This window comes from Atractosteus spatula, chromosome 1, assembly GCF_055471065.1.
Source record: "Atractosteus spatula isolate fAtrSpa1 chromosome 1, fAtrSpa1.hap1, whole genome shotgun sequence".
NCBI lineage: Eukaryota > Metazoa > Chordata > Actinopteri > Semionotiformes > Lepisosteidae > Atractosteus > Atractosteus spatula.
In genome coordinates, this window is record NC_142706.1 from 7,297,347 (window position 1) to 7,314,021 (window position 16,675).

A 16,675-nucleotide genomic window follows, 5' to 3' on the forward strand; every position below is an offset into this window, starting at 1 on the left:
CTCCATAAGCATCAGGAAAGTCAAGAGACCAACATTTCCTTGCAGTGTACTAATTGAAACAGAAAAATGACAATTATGAATAAAAGCAGAAAGGTAAACTCTCATCTCAAGTTGCCTGTTTGTGCCCCAGTACATAAGCACAACAAACTACATGCGAGTTGGACCTCCTGTCTTAAACGGGAACCGCAGTCCCAATTTCTCAGACTGGTTACTGAATCTCCGTATCAAAATGAATTGATTGACATTATAGAAAACAAATGACAAATTGAGACTTAAGGACAAAATCGTGAACTTTGTGAAAGTACTGTAGGTCGCCATGTCATCGCAAACTCGCATTTGAGTTCCCCCGAATTTTGACATGATTTGGCCCTTCCTGCTCACTAGTCTCCATAATGACTAATGTAATGTGATGTACGAATAAAAACAGGGTGTGCAGTTGACATTTCACCACCGAAATGCTCCAACATGATCTGAATACAGGGTAAGTAGTATTTGTCGGCAAAACCAATCTTGAAATCGAAAGCAATACTTCTATTAGATTAAAGGAGATGTGTTCACAAGCCTGCTTGTTTACAATGTCATAGGGCCGCACACGGCACCGGAAGTTTTGTTGCCTTGTTCTGAGGCAAAACATGCCACTGTGCATACCTGGAAATTTCAGCTATTTTGTGATGTAAATTGGAGGTTTTATAAGTTACACTGTACATTTTTCCGTTACTGTGGTTTTAAATACACTCATCACTGCTACTGTAATTCTTTCTAACCCCAAAATATCAAAATAGCATTGTAGTTCCCCTTTAAGATATTCCAGGTCCCAGACACATAAGAGAGATGAGGAAAGGCCATACTGGGCAGGTGTGCAGCCAGAAGCTTATATAGAAACTAAAAAAAAATCTTCTGAGGTTAAATTTTCTCTCTGCTTCACATGAACTCTGTCAGAGTCAATTACATGTGAAAAACTGTGCAGTGAAAAATCAGAGAAAAGGGGGACGAACTACATGAAGTAAGAAGGAACATTGAAATGTCATGTCATACTGAAATTACCTCTCCAAATGCAGAAGGGTTAAAAGGAAGAGCAGTTGTACCAACAATATACTTGGCAGGAGTTTTCATTCTCTGTGAAGCCTGAGAAAATAATGCAAAAAAAATATCATCAGGACTTAGGCACCAACTTCGTATGTGCAGTGTGAGCTCAAGCACCTACAGATTTTCATCATATTACTGCTAAAGGAGGGGTGAATGCATTTCTACTTTATTAGTTATGTATAAAGTTTAGTTACATTCGGGCACATACAGTAAGTCTAATGATTGTGGCTCGTCACAGATTCCATGATCTACTTATCTGGCTGTTTGTGAATCATAAGCAGCTGATATTTAATCTGAAGAAGTGTATAGACTTGACCCACAGTTAACAAGTAAACTTAAAAGAAGCTATATATTTCAGAAGTGAATACTCACGTAATTCAGAAAAATGGCCCTACAAAAAAACTCTAGACTGCAGTGTCTAATCTTAATTTGATCTTTGATACTAACAGAAAGCAGTCTCCAAATAAAGGCAAAGAAGCCAGCACCAGCACTGGACCAAAACCTAAGAAAGCCCAGACGATTCCACAAAATTATTACCAACAAAAACGTGTGGATCATCTTTAATAATGAGAAGGAAAAGTCTGTTTTACAAAAATTCTCAATAAGCAAAAGACAGGGGCTTAATACAATTTTCTACAATGACAGACTCTGCAATTATCTGGAAAGTATTTGAAATGTGGTTCATGCTTCAGAAGTTTTGAAAGCACGAAGAATCCAACTGTCACCATGAATAATCTACAGTAGCACATAGTACTACAGTACTTTCCGCACATAGTTGTTCGTTTGGTTGTAAGAGATGATCAGATCCCTGGATGCGTTTTTCCAAAGAGGTGTGGGTAAATGTCCGATGTACCAAAAATGTATTTTTCCCCACCAGTGTTTCCTTGTCCAGATTCCAAGTTGTGAACGACTGCAACCCGACTGTTGAGCAGTGCAGAAGGCAGAAGACTGCCGTACCTTCTCCTGTATGTAGCTGACCATGTCTGGGAAAGAGGGCATGGGCCTGGATCCCTCTTTCTCCGTAGCCTTGGCAGGAAGAGCTCTGAGAACACGCTGGGCTTCACCATGTACCTCTTCTCGTCTGCAACGACAGATCAGCCGACCGCTGCGCAAAATGCTTGTCTTTGGGATTTTGTGTGACAGGAAAAAAAATAAATGGAAAAAATGTCGTCCCCTTCCCTTTACTATGTTCATGTTGTAAAGTCATTTGTGTGTATTCCTTTTCACAAAGTAACAGTAACTCTTATCATATTGGTACTGTTCATAAAACCATGAAGGTGAAAATATAGCTGAGAAAAAATTAGACTTTTGATCGAAGTTCCACATCAAGGTGAAGTAGAACATAAAACATACTTATATATATTATCGATGGAAAATATATATATAATTTATCTGTATTCAACACAACAATTTAATTCAAGCACATTGTGTAATGTGTCGGCTGTCTTAACATATCTTAAGGAGCTCCAGCAATTACAGCTACACATCAAAGGACGGGACTTGAGACAGGACCAACCGGTCATCTCATGCTACATATCAAAGGACAGCTACACATCAAAGGACAGGACTTGAGACAGGACCAACCGGTCAACTAATGCTACATATCAAAGGGCAAGACGAATACACATGAAGCTGTGAAACAAAACAACTTCCTGAGATCATACTGTATATAAGAGCTGGGAAACCCTTGCGGTTTGTCTGTCCTGCGGGGCAGACCCAACGCGCGTTGATGTCATTATTGAGCTCAATAAAACAACTGAATCCACAAACACTGTGTCCTGCTCCTTGGATGAAGGATTTCCCACAACAAAGGTACAAAGGTGCATTGACTAAAATGAAATTATCTTAAGATGTAGTTTAGTTTCTATTATTGTGATAAAAATGTATTATTTAATTCTTATTCTTAGTACTATTTTATTGCTGAATTACTTAATGCTGCAAAAAAAGCAAGTGTTCGGCTTACATTTTGATCACTTTCAATCAATTAAGAATTGCATTCTGGTCCCAAAGCGTGCAGTGTTTCTGGAGTTTAATGGCCACCTCAAAACAAACACTCCTGTAAGGTACTGTAGAGCTTGCAATGTGTGAAAAGGCAAATGGCCTTGACCAGTGAGATTGTGAAGTCCTCACCCTCCCTACAGGAGTTACAGCCAGGAAACAGAGTCGTTCAACTACTGCCAATTCGAAAATCAAGTGCATATAAAAATTGTAATAATAACTTGTGTCCCCAGATTATGTATTTATGCTCTTAGCTACTTACATGATAATTGCTACATGTTAACATAATAATGTAAAACACTCCTGTCAGAAAGTGTCCTGGCTAAAGAACTCATTTACGATGCTATAATATATTTCCCGGGTTTTGGTTTTTCCAAATCAGACCATCACAGGTGGAGGTGAGGGCCCGAGTACAATCTGATCCTAACCAGCTGTATGTCAAAATACTTACGGGTCTCCAGCGGCCAGCAGGAGAAGGTACCTGGAAGGTACGTGGTCAGGAGCAAACACTGTGCTGGCAAATTTCATTGCCACCTGGCGGACTTGCACCTCGGGCTGCAAAGAACCCCAAAAAATAAAAATGGTAGGCTGAATCTGAAACTGTTGCGGGAGCATCACTGTGTTAATACAACAATACTATACCAAAGAGTATCAGAGAAATAAAAGGTTTCTGGAATATAATTGAAGGAAAGGGCTAAGAGCACATTGTAGCTCTTAGTTGTCTGGGCAGAAAAACTGCCTGAGAAGAAACAGGGGCAACAGATAAGTTTATGCGGTACTGAAATTGCGTCGTATTTAAAAACAATGTTCATGCACTAGTAGGGAGTGGATATCTGGAGTTGTAAATAAGCTGTCTTTGTCCTGCGATATCTTTGCTTTATGCTTTACTGCACAAATATGTTAACTATTCGTTTTTGTGCTTGTTTTTGTAACTGCTTGTCTATACAAATGGGAAAAGTTCCAGCTGGTACTTTGAATTGCCTGTTGTTCCTGAATGCATGCATGCATACATAAACTCACTGCACCTTTCTCATAAACGAACCTAACTGAGAGTGTGGATTTTCTACATAATCAATGTACATTCAGTTCAAATTCACAAATTGAATTGTCTTGCCCACTGTACCTTTCCCATGTAAGCAGCAACAAGAGCTTCCATGACATTTAACAGCGCCCCCTTCAAAGATGTGTAAGCTCCCACCATCATCGACAGAGCTTCCTGAATGGCCAGCCTGACCTCAGCATCTTCCTGAAATCAAAGCATGAAAACAAGTCAGCTGGGGAACTAAGCTGCCACTTAGAGCATGTGACGGAAATTTGTCAGGCAGTATCTTCAGCTCTGTTGTGCTACATGTGCAGTGTTGCCCATGCTCTTCTCTGGCTTACATGATTGCCTCAGTGCAGTGGAGAGAAAAAAACAGGTTATTTTCACAGCTCACAGGAGAGGCAGTATCTAATACTTGACTTAAAACACACAGTTTCTCAGCTGAAAGACTTTCATCAATTACTGCTGGATTTCTTAAACACTTTTAGGGTCGGCCACACTCATGAACTTCGCTGACAAAAACATGATTTTGATCTATTTTCGGGCCATTATTCATATGTTCTAAAACTTATCAGCCACATGTGCTACGAGATTAATGGCAGTAGCATTCCACAAAAAGTAAACACTGATGTTAACGGAGCTCTGAAAATATTTTTTTCTACAGAAGGGATTTTTGCATTTTTAGTTTTTGGCTAAAATGTCTCTTACAAAGACGAAGTGTGGATCATCATTGAGACTATTTCTGGCCTGGATTAGTGCAACAAAGATGCAAACACTTGAGTCACAAAGCACACTACTGGGGTTGATTTTCGGAATAATGCAACAAGCTGCAAATGATCTCCTTCTTAGGCAACTGTCTATAATGCACCAGTGCCTCCCCATTCTTTATATTATTTTCGCAATAAGTCAGCACTCTGTATAAACAGCGCGAGATCAGGGTTTCATTAGCGCAACCGAAGCAAAAAGCCGTGACTCATGCCTCGCAAACATTCTGGAAAAGAATCAGGCCAGCTGTAACACTTACCTTACACATGGCTTCGAAAAACTGCTGGGCAAGAGCTATGTCCTTCGTGAAGAGCTGAGGCATACGGCTAAAAAGGAAAAACACACCCACAGGAAGAGGTCAGTCTCTTCGGTGATCTGTGATAAAAAGGATTTTGGAATTCCGTACATTCACTCACTACTATGTCACATTAAAACTGCAATAATGAGGAAGTCCTCCTTAAATAAAGCTTTACAATTGGTAATGGCTTTGCACTACTCATTATGCTTCAAATGTGCAGTAATACAGGTGATAAAAAAGATGTGAAACACTGCATAATTATAGCATACTTGATGGTTTCTCTTTGAACATTAAAAATGAAAAAAAAGGTAACATTTAATAAACCATTAGATTTGGTTAATGATGAAGAGGAAATAGAACAAAGAGTCAAAGAGATTCATTCAACAATACATTTCTGTATATAAAAGATATAGCTTTTGAAAGGATGGTTAGGGTCGGTAAAAAGAGATCTAGCACATGCAAAATCAATATACTACCTTGACAGCTTTCCCACAGCTGAATAGGCTACACATAGCAATTTGGGATCCTAAAACAGAATGATTTAATTAGTATCTTACTTTTCCTTGATAAGTAACAACAAAGTGCACAAAAAAATCTTCCTGGGTATAAAACACTATGTTTCCAAGTTTTCCAGATCTGAAAGCCACTGATCAAAATATCAAGCCTCAAAATGCCACATTTTTTCCATGTCATGTTGAAGCAGCCTCCAAATTAATAACCGATTAATAAGAATTAATAAGGATAGAGTGATTTATGTCCTTGTTTATACCTTACTGTGCGTATGCGATAAGCAGGGTTTGTGTGCCTCATCTAACTGAGCAACTGCAATGCAATTTTGTATCCTCCTTATTTGTTTTTGCTGGTACTGCAGCGTTAATTCTATTTCCCACCCCCACTTTTTTCCCAGATTTCTGGCGCTGAAGCGCATCTGCCTCTGCATTTGAAAAGCAGAATTAACTGAGCTGCTGTGTTCTACACAAGTCATGCTGAAAGGATGTTACAGCAAAAGATGTAACAGCCCTGGCAGCATTAATTTCACCAAGGGTTAAATGATTTTGGATACATATTAAACAGACCTCCTCTCTCTCTACATTTAATGACAAATTTGGTAACCAAGCAACACAGATTGTATACAGAAAAGAAACTGAAGCCAGACTTTAAGAAGACTATCCAGGAAAACACAATCACTCTATTTGAGTTGGAAACTCTCCCTGAATGAGACACAACATCTGAATTAATACAATACAGACACAAGAGTATAATCCAATACTTCAAGTTTTGAGCTGTAAGGTTAAAAAATAGCCTACAAAAACCTGTCATGAAAATAAGATTAAAATACCCAATTCCACCAAGGAATATTTCTTACCTCTTTATATTCATTAATGAGCTTCGTTAAGCCATTGAGTAGCATAAGACCAAGAGGTTTATTATTGTCTGGACACCTGTGAAAGTGTAAATAAAAGATGCAATAAAAATAAATATATTGAACATTATTGCATGAAGTGATACTTCAACACTGACATATATGTTTCTATGTGTTCTTAAGATAATAAAGCTCTCATTTCATGTGATGCTAGCGATACAAAACAGAGAATTGCTAAAATGCAAACCTTCATTTTCAATAAAGAGCTGGACAGGTACTTACACAACACAAATGTGATGTACAAACTGCAAGGACAATGATCTCAATTTGTTATTTGTATTGGCTCCAAACAGTCCATCATAAACAACCTGAAAAAATAAATACATTAGGCATTCAAAAGTGCCTACTTTACTAATTAAAACAGGTTTTCTCTACTAAAGCCTTACAATACAGTAAGCCAGTACAATAATAAAAACTTACAAGGAGTACAATGGGTAAAAAATAAATGAATTGAGAAGTAAAATATGCTTAAAACTGGTCTTCCCAGATAGTCTCTCTGATGAAATGTACCACAAAAATACACAAACATTTTAATAATCTTCATTTACTAGTTGCTGAAATAATAAACATGTTGTCCTCTGTTCCCAATAGAGTACCTTATCTTGCAATAAACACTAACTAGTTTCACAAGCAACTTAGACTACAGCAGTGGATAATGCAAATATTATTTACTAATATTATTTATTTTCTAATCACATCAGCATTACATAGGCTAACATGGAAGATTGCTTCTGTGATTATATAATGGTACAAAACCTAACTTCATGTTTTTAATCTATTATGTTCATTGTTATCCCTTGTACATTTTTCAGCTAAATGTAACCTGAATTTGGTGTTGACCTTGCTGTTATCATTACTTATTTAATACTTAGTGGATAAGATTTAGGATTTGGTTTTTTTAAGCATATATTTTTTGACATCTTTTAGAAACTATCTACAACTGCAATCAAATCAGACAGTTGTCGAAACAGCAAATGAAGCACCTGTACAGTATGTAGATTGAAACCATTCATCATGAAACTGTGCCTTTGACAATCTCTCTGTAACTGAGTACAGTAGCTAATCACCTGAATGTTAGCTGGAAAGGTCTCTGCAGCGAGCTGGGAACGGAGAAGGTGAGGAAGGATCTTCAGTTTGACCCTCGTACTGACCGGCTCCCGCTTCATCTCTGGTTTCAGTGCAACACCCTATGAAAGAGGGACACAACATCTAATTTAATATGTATTTTCCTGAATCCAGTTCAAATAAAGGTTCTAAAAAGAAACCAGTTGATACCTGCTTTTTTCTATCCAAAAACCTTTTCTTCATAATGAATAAATGATCAATTATTAATAGTTTATTATTAATAAATACGATATTGGTCTATATATATAAAAAGATGAAAAACTGATAAAGTAAGTGTATAAGGGATTCATTAGTTGCTTATAATCAATTACCATGGAAACCTTACTGTATATCCTTAAGACATGGATAGGAAATGTATTAAGCTTTTGTCAGTAGTTATCACTTTTTGTCTGTAATAAATACAATATTAAAACGATTAATATTAAATACTAAATGTAATATTAAATGTGTATACGTTTCCCTTACAAATATAAGACATATTCGACACTTAGAATCCACAAACTAGTCAGTATAAAAGAACCAAGAGATGCCTTAAAATGTAAGACTAAAATACCAGAGTATTCTGGCCTTCCTCAACCCATTTCAATACTTAAGAGATCCTAGAGATGTGATAGCAGTTAAATGCTTCTTTCTTCTTGATCCCAGTAGTGCAGAAAGGTCGATCCTGTATATGGAACATACTATCCAGTAAAACAAACCTTATGGGTATACAAATCTGTGCTTTGAATACAACATTGTTGAAAAAAAAATGCTTGCTGATAAAAGTTCAAAAACAATTTGGACTGAGCATTGAGCTCTGGATCTTACCAGTAGTTTTCCGGGAAGGAATTAAGCTCATATAACAAGAGGCTCTAAAAACCAACTTTTATGGACACAAATTGGTTCAAAATGTATTTTTCTAAAATGTATTTTTTAATGTACAATTTTTTTGAAACTGTAAAATGCAGAATGGGATATCTGCATGATCGTTCTCAGTAAGTCAATGACTTTAACAATAAGTATCACTGTGGTTTATAGAAATGTAAATCTGCAGTTCAAGACAGCAGCATTACCACCTTGTTGCCTGACCTCCTGAGATTGAAGAAGCAAAGAAAGCCAGTGCCTGGTGAGTACTGGGATTCGAAACCTCCAAGAATTGTAACCCTTGCTGCTGTAACTGACTGGAGGACCAGTATGTGGAACGCTTCCTCCTGGACCAGAAAACCCACTTTGTCAGCATAGTGACAGTGATCACTGTGCTGTAGTAGGTATGGTCTTTTGGATTAATGACTTGGTCTTTAAAGATCCCATGGCACTGCGGGTAACAGTACGGGTGTCCTGCCTGACACTGCTCTAGTCTTGCACAATCTAGTCAAACTCAGTTTTATTCCCTAATTCCCTAATTCAAATGGAAGCTTAATTTCTCACTTCTTCACCTGACCTGTTGTGTAGTGAGGCAGGTGCATCACATCAATGGTGGATGATGTGGGTTCCCTTCTATATAAAGTACTCTGGGATCCTTCGGGATGAAAAACGCTATGCCAATGTACACAATGTGTTACCATTAAAGTATACAAGCATATAGTTAGAAAAATATCATAACCACATACAATAAAACATATTGTTCACTCTACAGAGCCTTACCTCTTTTGTTTTAAGTGGAATATCCCCAAGATACACCTTATACATCTTGTTAATTATTGAGGGATTGTTCCAGTCAATTATGCTGCAACACATTAGGAAGTAATATAACATGAATAAAAGAAAAAGGAAAATGTAAATGCTTCATTGATACAATTATACCATACTTAATCATCCAGTAAGAGTCCTTATGTTGTTTTAAATCCCAGCTATCAGAGTGTCTGAATCTTGTAGATTTTATAGGCAGGCAAAAAAATCACTGGGAACAATTTAATTTGTTAAACTCAAGACGATTTGTTATATTAAGCAATTTGAAAATAATTTGGAGTACGAACTGACAGCCCCTCAAGACTGAGTTTTTGTTTAATTGAGCACATTACTTGCTTAGCAGGTCACTAACCTACAAGTGTCCCCAGCCTTTATGAAAAGGTGTCTTAAGGGGAAGTATAAGACTGGACTGGGGCTCTCTATAGCCAAGGATGGAAATGCCCGTGTTAAGTGTTAAGTAAACAACCACATTTATAATCTATTTTGACATCTAGAATTAAACTGCTATTTGCTGTTAAACTGCTGTTTCATTAACAATCACATTTTGTTCTTTTTATTCCTGCATGATTGCACAGTGGGTATGTTGTTAATGTGCAAATACCCACAGTCTGCTGAAAATGTACATTGTTCTGGGGGGGCCAGAGGAACCCCTCTTTTCCCCTTTACCTCTGTTTGCTTTTCAGCTCCAGGTCGGCGGCGGTGGCGACGCTGTGCCGAGTGTCACTTGACGCGATCACTAAGTGCACCACTGCCTCCACCTCAGGGACCTGCTCTGCTTCTATGAACCTCACTATGCCCAGCTTACACTGCCCGGAGATGGAAAAAGAAACAACACTTAATAACAGTGGAAATCAAGCCATTTACCCATTTTCTGCTTTGCTTTATGCTGCCTGAAAGTTTTGAGGTACACATTTTACTTCAGGATAGGTTACATTTATATATGTTAAGCATAAAACTGTGTTTCTATATGCCATATATCACTTTTTCTTTGCTCTCCTGAACACACGGACAAATAAACATACATATACTGTATAGTGCTCAAAATAAGACATTACACGTTAACGTGTCAAACCACCGCTTCTAAAAACACCAAATGTTCAGAATCTTTCAACTGACAGCAACACTAGACTTTTTAAACCTGGCCGTCTGGGTATAAAGTTATGTCAAATTCCTGTAGAGTTTCTGTAGGTATAAAGTTAACATTACAAAAAAAACACATTTAATCATACTACACAGTAAAAAAGATAGTTTTTCCCCCCCAAAAGTTTGTTCTCCCCAATTCCACAATATCCTTGATGTTACAAACGGGCGCCTGCGGATGATCACCTGTTCGAGCTGCTCTGGGGTCCAGGGCGTCTCTCCGATGACGCGCTTCGCTGCGTAGAGGCTCATGCCAGGCGGCGGCTGGGGCAGCCCAGGGCCTGAACTGCTCCCGCTGGCCACCGAGCCCTGGGGGGAAGCTGGAGCCGGGCGGCTCTGGGGCTCGTTGAGCACGAACCTAACAGCCGGAACCACACAAGAACACCCACGACTTACACTGAGCCTTCAGACAAACGTGAAGCGCTACAAAAACTCACATCTGTCTTAAATTCCCCGGGCATGCATTTCAAACCAAGAAAGGGAAGCACTTCTCCACCCAAAGAGGAACATTCTCCTCGAGCACCAGCAGTTTCTTGAAAGAAGCCAGGGTTTTAGACTTCAAAAACAGGGCTCATTTCACACTCCTTTCTGTGTGCTTTGTGTAATAAATCTCCTGTTTTCAGGTATCAAAGCGCTTTCACATAGTTTTCATTTGTGATCTCGGTTCTGTGGTGATTAAAAGTATGTTTGTGAGGGTAAATGTGCAGAATTTCTTTTTACTTTTTATAGAACTATTCATTTTATCAAATTTTATACAGGACACAACAAGGAGACAAGGTACAGATACTTAAACTGATAATATATGCATACAAAGATGCCAAAAGATTAACTCACTAAAGGAAAGAAAATGAATGAGGAAAAAAAGTAGAGATCTTATTTGTGGTCAAACAAAGAAGATTAGCCAAGCGGCAACTGAATATATTAATCTATAAATACAAATCAAAAATACCATTCCTATTGCCGAAATAGACGCTGGATCATCTGCTGATGGTGGAAAAGAAGTAGTTGACATCTATTGAGCAGTACACAGAAATGAACTCAAACAGAGCCCAGATCTTGAAGGAGTGTCTGACTAGTCATTTATAACTTACTACTGTGTAGTGACAGTGCAAAGAGCAAGAGAGAGCAGGAAGACAGAAAGTGTAAAGGTACTACCTCCATATGCAATCAAACAAGTCCAATCTCCAAGACATAAGCACGTCATGAATATATAATTTTCATTAGCAAAAGTTGGCTAATTTGCTCAAGTTGGCTAATCAATAGCAAAATCCAACAACCTAGAGCATCGGCATACTAGCAAACCTCTTTACTTTGAAAAGTCCTCTAGAAATGAGCCTGAGGCAATGCAACATGCTTAACGTATTACAAACGCACACTCACCCGTAAGGCATAAGCAACACATCTAACATGAAATCTAAGAGCAGGTGCACGGTCTTTGGCTTCTCAACAAGGATGAATGGAGAGGCAGTTTTGGATGGCTCTGATGGATACTTCATGTGGAACAATGTGGGGATCAGGAGATGCATTAAGCTGAAAAAATATAATGAGAGAGAACTTGTTAATAGAACATGAAGCATTGTATTCAAATAGCCTGAATAACAAAATTCAGCTAATCGTGCTGGCACCCAGGGCTAGATTTTAAGTATTTACGAAGGACATCACAATTTTGGCCTAATAACAACACTGACAATAAGGGTAAAATGATTCTAATATTTAAGTTGATTCAAAACATTTTTTATTTATGTTTCAGCTCGTATTAGCATATTTAAGTTTCAGTCAAATCCAACTACTAGAATCCATAAGAATTTATTAATATACAAGATTCATTCCACACCATATTTTTTGCTGGTATTGCTTCAGTGAGAAAGATAAATGCTGAAATGCTGAAAATGCAGTCACAAATTCATTCCAGTTGGCAAGAGCTATGTTGCTTTTCCGTCAAACCAAATGTATTAAAATAGATCCCTGTCTTTTACATGTTATTTTTAATTCTCCATCTACCTAAAAACTAAAGTGGATGAATTGTGATATATTGTACACAATAACCCTCCACCACACCCACACATACACAACCTCAGGAACCTTTGCTGTTAAACAGTTATAATATTAGAATTATTATTTTGTCATGTGTTTATATTTTTTTTATTAAAACGTGCAGCATTGGACATAAATGTTAACCAGACATTAAATGCACAAACACAAAAACTGCAGCTGTATCCTTGTTCGATTGCTCTGGCCAAACAAACTTCGTAAAGGAGTACAAATGCATGCTATAATCCCAACCTGATTTAAGACTTGAATGCAGGAGTTCAAGGAGGAGTTTTCCACTCAATAATTTGTTAAAATTTTTTCTTCTTCAGTTTATACAAAATGCCCAGGCCATGAAGTCATTTATACCAAAATGCTAATGAACAATGACTTACTTATACTTACACAAATAACACTGAACCTAAACTAAACCTCATACAGAACTGAGACGTACTGTATTCAAACGTTTTGCAAACACAGCTTTGAATGTGCCATTCAACAAACAAACCCCTGTCTCAAGTGTCCTGTAGGCTTTTGAAGAACACCAGACAGTACAGGAGCAGACATCTGCAAGAAGGCATAGCTACTGGAAGAGCCACGTGGAAAGACACCTTTACTGACACAGATCCTTACAAACGCTAGTTTCACCTGATGCACCAGATTCAAAGACTCCAAGAAGTGGGAGAAGGCTCCCATTTACTTGTGCAAAAAACAGGACATGATTATCCTAACCGTCCCCTTCCAGCAAAATTATGTCACGTCCGTTTTTTTTTTTTGCAGATTCTGACTGAGGCGGGGCTAGATAAGTTGAGAATAACAGCTGGGAATAAAAATCCATTCACCCATCTTGCTGTGGCTGTGGCTTTCCCTCCATGGCGGTCAGCAGAGTAGGGGCCAGCTCGCACTGTTTTTCCACATCCAGCCGAGGGTAACCCATCTTGATGTAAATTATAGTGAAATTCTGCAGAGAAACACAAGGGCAGAGAAAGTATGTATAAAAAAATCACTAAAAAGGTACAGGTCAACAGTCATAACGGCTTAGAATTTGAGGCACTTATCTACTCACATAACAAAGTACAGTACATTACAATTGGATCTGCTGCATCTACTGTACGAATCTTCTGTCCTTAGTTATAAGAGCGTTTGCCTGTCACCTGAGATTGGATCTCATTCCCTCTCACTTCAATTTTCTATTCAATATTATTCAATTTCATACATTTTTTATAATATTAATAAGCCAGTTCAATCAAGTTCTGAAAAAGAATTTGTATCAATAGATATCATACATGAAACATGATTAATTTCCTCAGATCAGAAAGGCCACAAATAGCAGGAGGCTCATAAGGCTTGAGGGCAGCAGTGTAGGGCAGTAGTTAGGGTCCTAGACTCCTATTTGGAAGATCATGGGTTCAAATCCCAGGTGAGATTGTTGTTGTATCCTTGAGCGAATATTTCACCCAAATGATTCCAGTGAAATACCCAGCTGCACAAATGGGTGAAATTGATAAAAGCATTAGCCAACTAAGCAGAGAACATAAGAAAAAATAAAATCCTTGAAAACGCCTTCAGAAAGTGACAATTTAAACCATACCTAACCTGCCAAATTAATAATATAACACATACTGTTCCTGAAAAGCCACTCCTACAGCTGCTATAATCTGGCCCAGAGGACGTGGAAGCTCTTCAGACACAGGTTTAGGACCTGATGCCACTGAGCTATAGGATCTCATTTCAAGCTCTGTTATTTTTTTTTATATTTAGCATGTTATTCATACATTTCCCATCATCAATTCACACAAGTGTACCGAGTCTCAATGAGGTTCTGTTCATTGGATTTTCACATTAGAAAGAGATCATGAATAATTAAACCCTAATTTCTCTTTATTCAGAAAGGACATCATCAGACTGAACTGAGTCACTTCTTCCATCCTCAGCTCATTTTCTTCTGCTGGCATTATGCAAAACCCAAGCATAAGCTTTAAAGGGCCAGGTTGTCTTGTGTTTTGTTATATTTATATTGGCTCTGGTTTTGCAAACCAGTGAGGGAACACAGGCCAGGCCAAGAGAAAGTTGCCCAGTCATCTAGAAAAATGTCACACAGTGACTTTTTGAAAATTAGTATAGAACAAATTGTAAAAATTCTGAAAAGAAATGCAACAAAAGAACAGAAGACATATAATAGTGTGGTGCCAATGCTGAGATGATATTCTGTATGTTCAGTGATGTTATTAGCACATTCAAGCAGTTGTATTCTGAAGAAATCCAAAATGTTTCCATTCCTTTGTGTCTACTTAATGTCTCAAGTCCAATATAATATTTCAGTTTATTGCTTCCTATGATTATTCATGGAAATTTATGATAAAGAATCATCACTTTCACTTCTTTCACTGATTATCTTATACCACAGGATTTTCCCCAGACAAAATATTTCTATTTCTCTTAAGGTAGTCACGGCATTTTTACATAACACTGACATAACTAACATCTTTATTAAGGTGTGTTCATATAATACACACAGATACAAAATGTGTACTACACAGCAAGATGGATATGTGGAAATTAGCTGACTAGATTGTTTAAGCACTAAGCTAAGCTGTTTTTACTCAATGAGGCCTTGTGATCACAAACAGCATCCCACTGTATCTGGCAGATAATTAGTAAGCCTCAAAGAGTCAATGTTGGGCAAAATTAGCCTTGAAGTCCTTAAGCTCTGGACACAGAAGGAATCAACTGCAAAAAACATTCCTTAATTGGCAAACGTTACGATTCAAACCCATAAACTATTCAAAAGCTACCTAATAACCTGCAGGAATACGGCTATCCCAGATCTTTACTGCAACTCCCAGGCCTTGCAGACTCTGTGCCAATCATATAAGAAATAGCACAGACATTTTAAATTAAGTAATTTATGAATTACCTAATTCATACATTATATGAATTTCATTATTTCTGTTTATACCAATATATGAACAAATATAATAGAAAAGGTATAAAAGGCTTGTAGGTTATTTAACTTTCAAAAGATTAACATTAAAAATGTATAAAAAACAATGGCAGTTAAGAAAATACTAAAGTTACTTCACAGTAGTAATTTGATTTTCAATTTTCTATTTGTGCTTCCCAAAGCAAACATAGTCTTCTGATTTTTATGAAGTTGTTTCACAAATAATTATAAGTGGAGAAAAATGCTTTATCTAGAAAATTCATTGGCACACAGGACTGCAAAAATGGCTTTAAAAAGAAAGACAAACTGGTTATTTAATATTTCTGCTATAAAAGCATTTGATCATACGTACTGGGCAAAGACACTGAAAATTCCTTACAGAAAAACACCCAAATCTAAAAAGTCATTCCAAACCAATTTTGTAGCCAAAAGGATGCGACGTTTGCAAATACAAAACAAATTCAACTGTCCATCTGTGACTCGCTATGATTCAGCAGTTACTGATGTACCCTTCATATCGGGACCGCTATCTATCTCTAGTCTTCAAAGATTGCAAATATTTATTTGTCATCCTGTAAAGAACTTTGAGAAGCCACCTTTAAAGGCGCTATATAAAATAAAGTTTATTATTATTGTTATTATTTACATCCTTACCATAAGCAGTGTTCAGTGTTCCATAAACTAAGCCTATCACGTTTATGAAAGTGCCTCAGGCAAATGTAATACTTTGACATTTATACCAAGAACTCAGTAATGTTTAGGTACTGTAATTCCATCACAGCAGAAAGTTACATTAAACCACAGTTCAGTGTTAATGTTATTCATATTCACCATAACAATGTAACCTCAACTGCGTCCTGACCAAATTTCCCATTGCTCTTTAACAATCATGGCCTCCTAATAATCCCTATCTATTAACTCCTCCCCACTGAGAGCTGGTGTGTGGGGAGCGTTCTGGCACACTATGGCTGCCGTCGCATCATCCAGGTGGGACTGCACATTGGTGGTCGTGGAGGGGAGTCCCCATGACCAGTAAAGTGCTTTGAGTAGAGTTTCCAGAAAAGAACTATATAAGTGTCTCTCTCTTTCCCTAGCGTTAATCCCGCATCAGCAGGGTCCGCTTGTCGGCACGCCCGTCTCCATTTGGTGGTTTGAACC

General features: G+C 37.7%; 1 protein-coding gene across 1 annotated transcript in view; it reads right to left on the reverse strand.

The window, feature by feature from the left end:
- ecpas (Ecm29 proteasome adaptor and scaffold) overlaps window positions 1-16,675 on the reverse strand; it is a 45,964-nt gene that overhangs the window by 24,526 nt on the left and 4,763 nt on the right. Inside the window, exons 4-17 of the mRNA XM_088934965.1 lie at window positions 13,416-13,534; window positions 11,926-12,075; window positions 10,732-10,903; window positions 10,072-10,211; window positions 9,361-9,442; window positions 7,680-7,799; window positions 6,835-6,920; window positions 6,556-6,631; window positions 5,666-5,715; window positions 5,151-5,217; window positions 4,208-4,330; window positions 3,536-3,639; window positions 2,044-2,167; window positions 1,045-1,125 (exon numbers count right to left, since the gene is read on the reverse strand). Of these exons, the coding sequence (XP_088791091.1) occupies window positions 1,045-1,125; window positions 2,044-2,167; window positions 3,536-3,639; window positions 4,208-4,330; window positions 5,151-5,217; window positions 5,666-5,715; window positions 6,556-6,631; window positions 6,835-6,920; window positions 7,680-7,799; window positions 9,361-9,442; window positions 10,072-10,211; window positions 10,732-10,903; window positions 11,926-12,075; window positions 13,416-13,534 (1,494 nt within the window). The remainder of the gene's footprint in view (window positions 1-1,044; window positions 1,126-2,043; window positions 2,168-3,535; window positions 3,640-4,207; window positions 4,331-5,150; window positions 5,218-5,665; window positions 5,716-6,555; window positions 6,632-6,834; window positions 6,921-7,679; window positions 7,800-9,360; window positions 9,443-10,071; window positions 10,212-10,731; window positions 10,904-11,925; window positions 12,076-13,415; window positions 13,535-16,675) is intronic.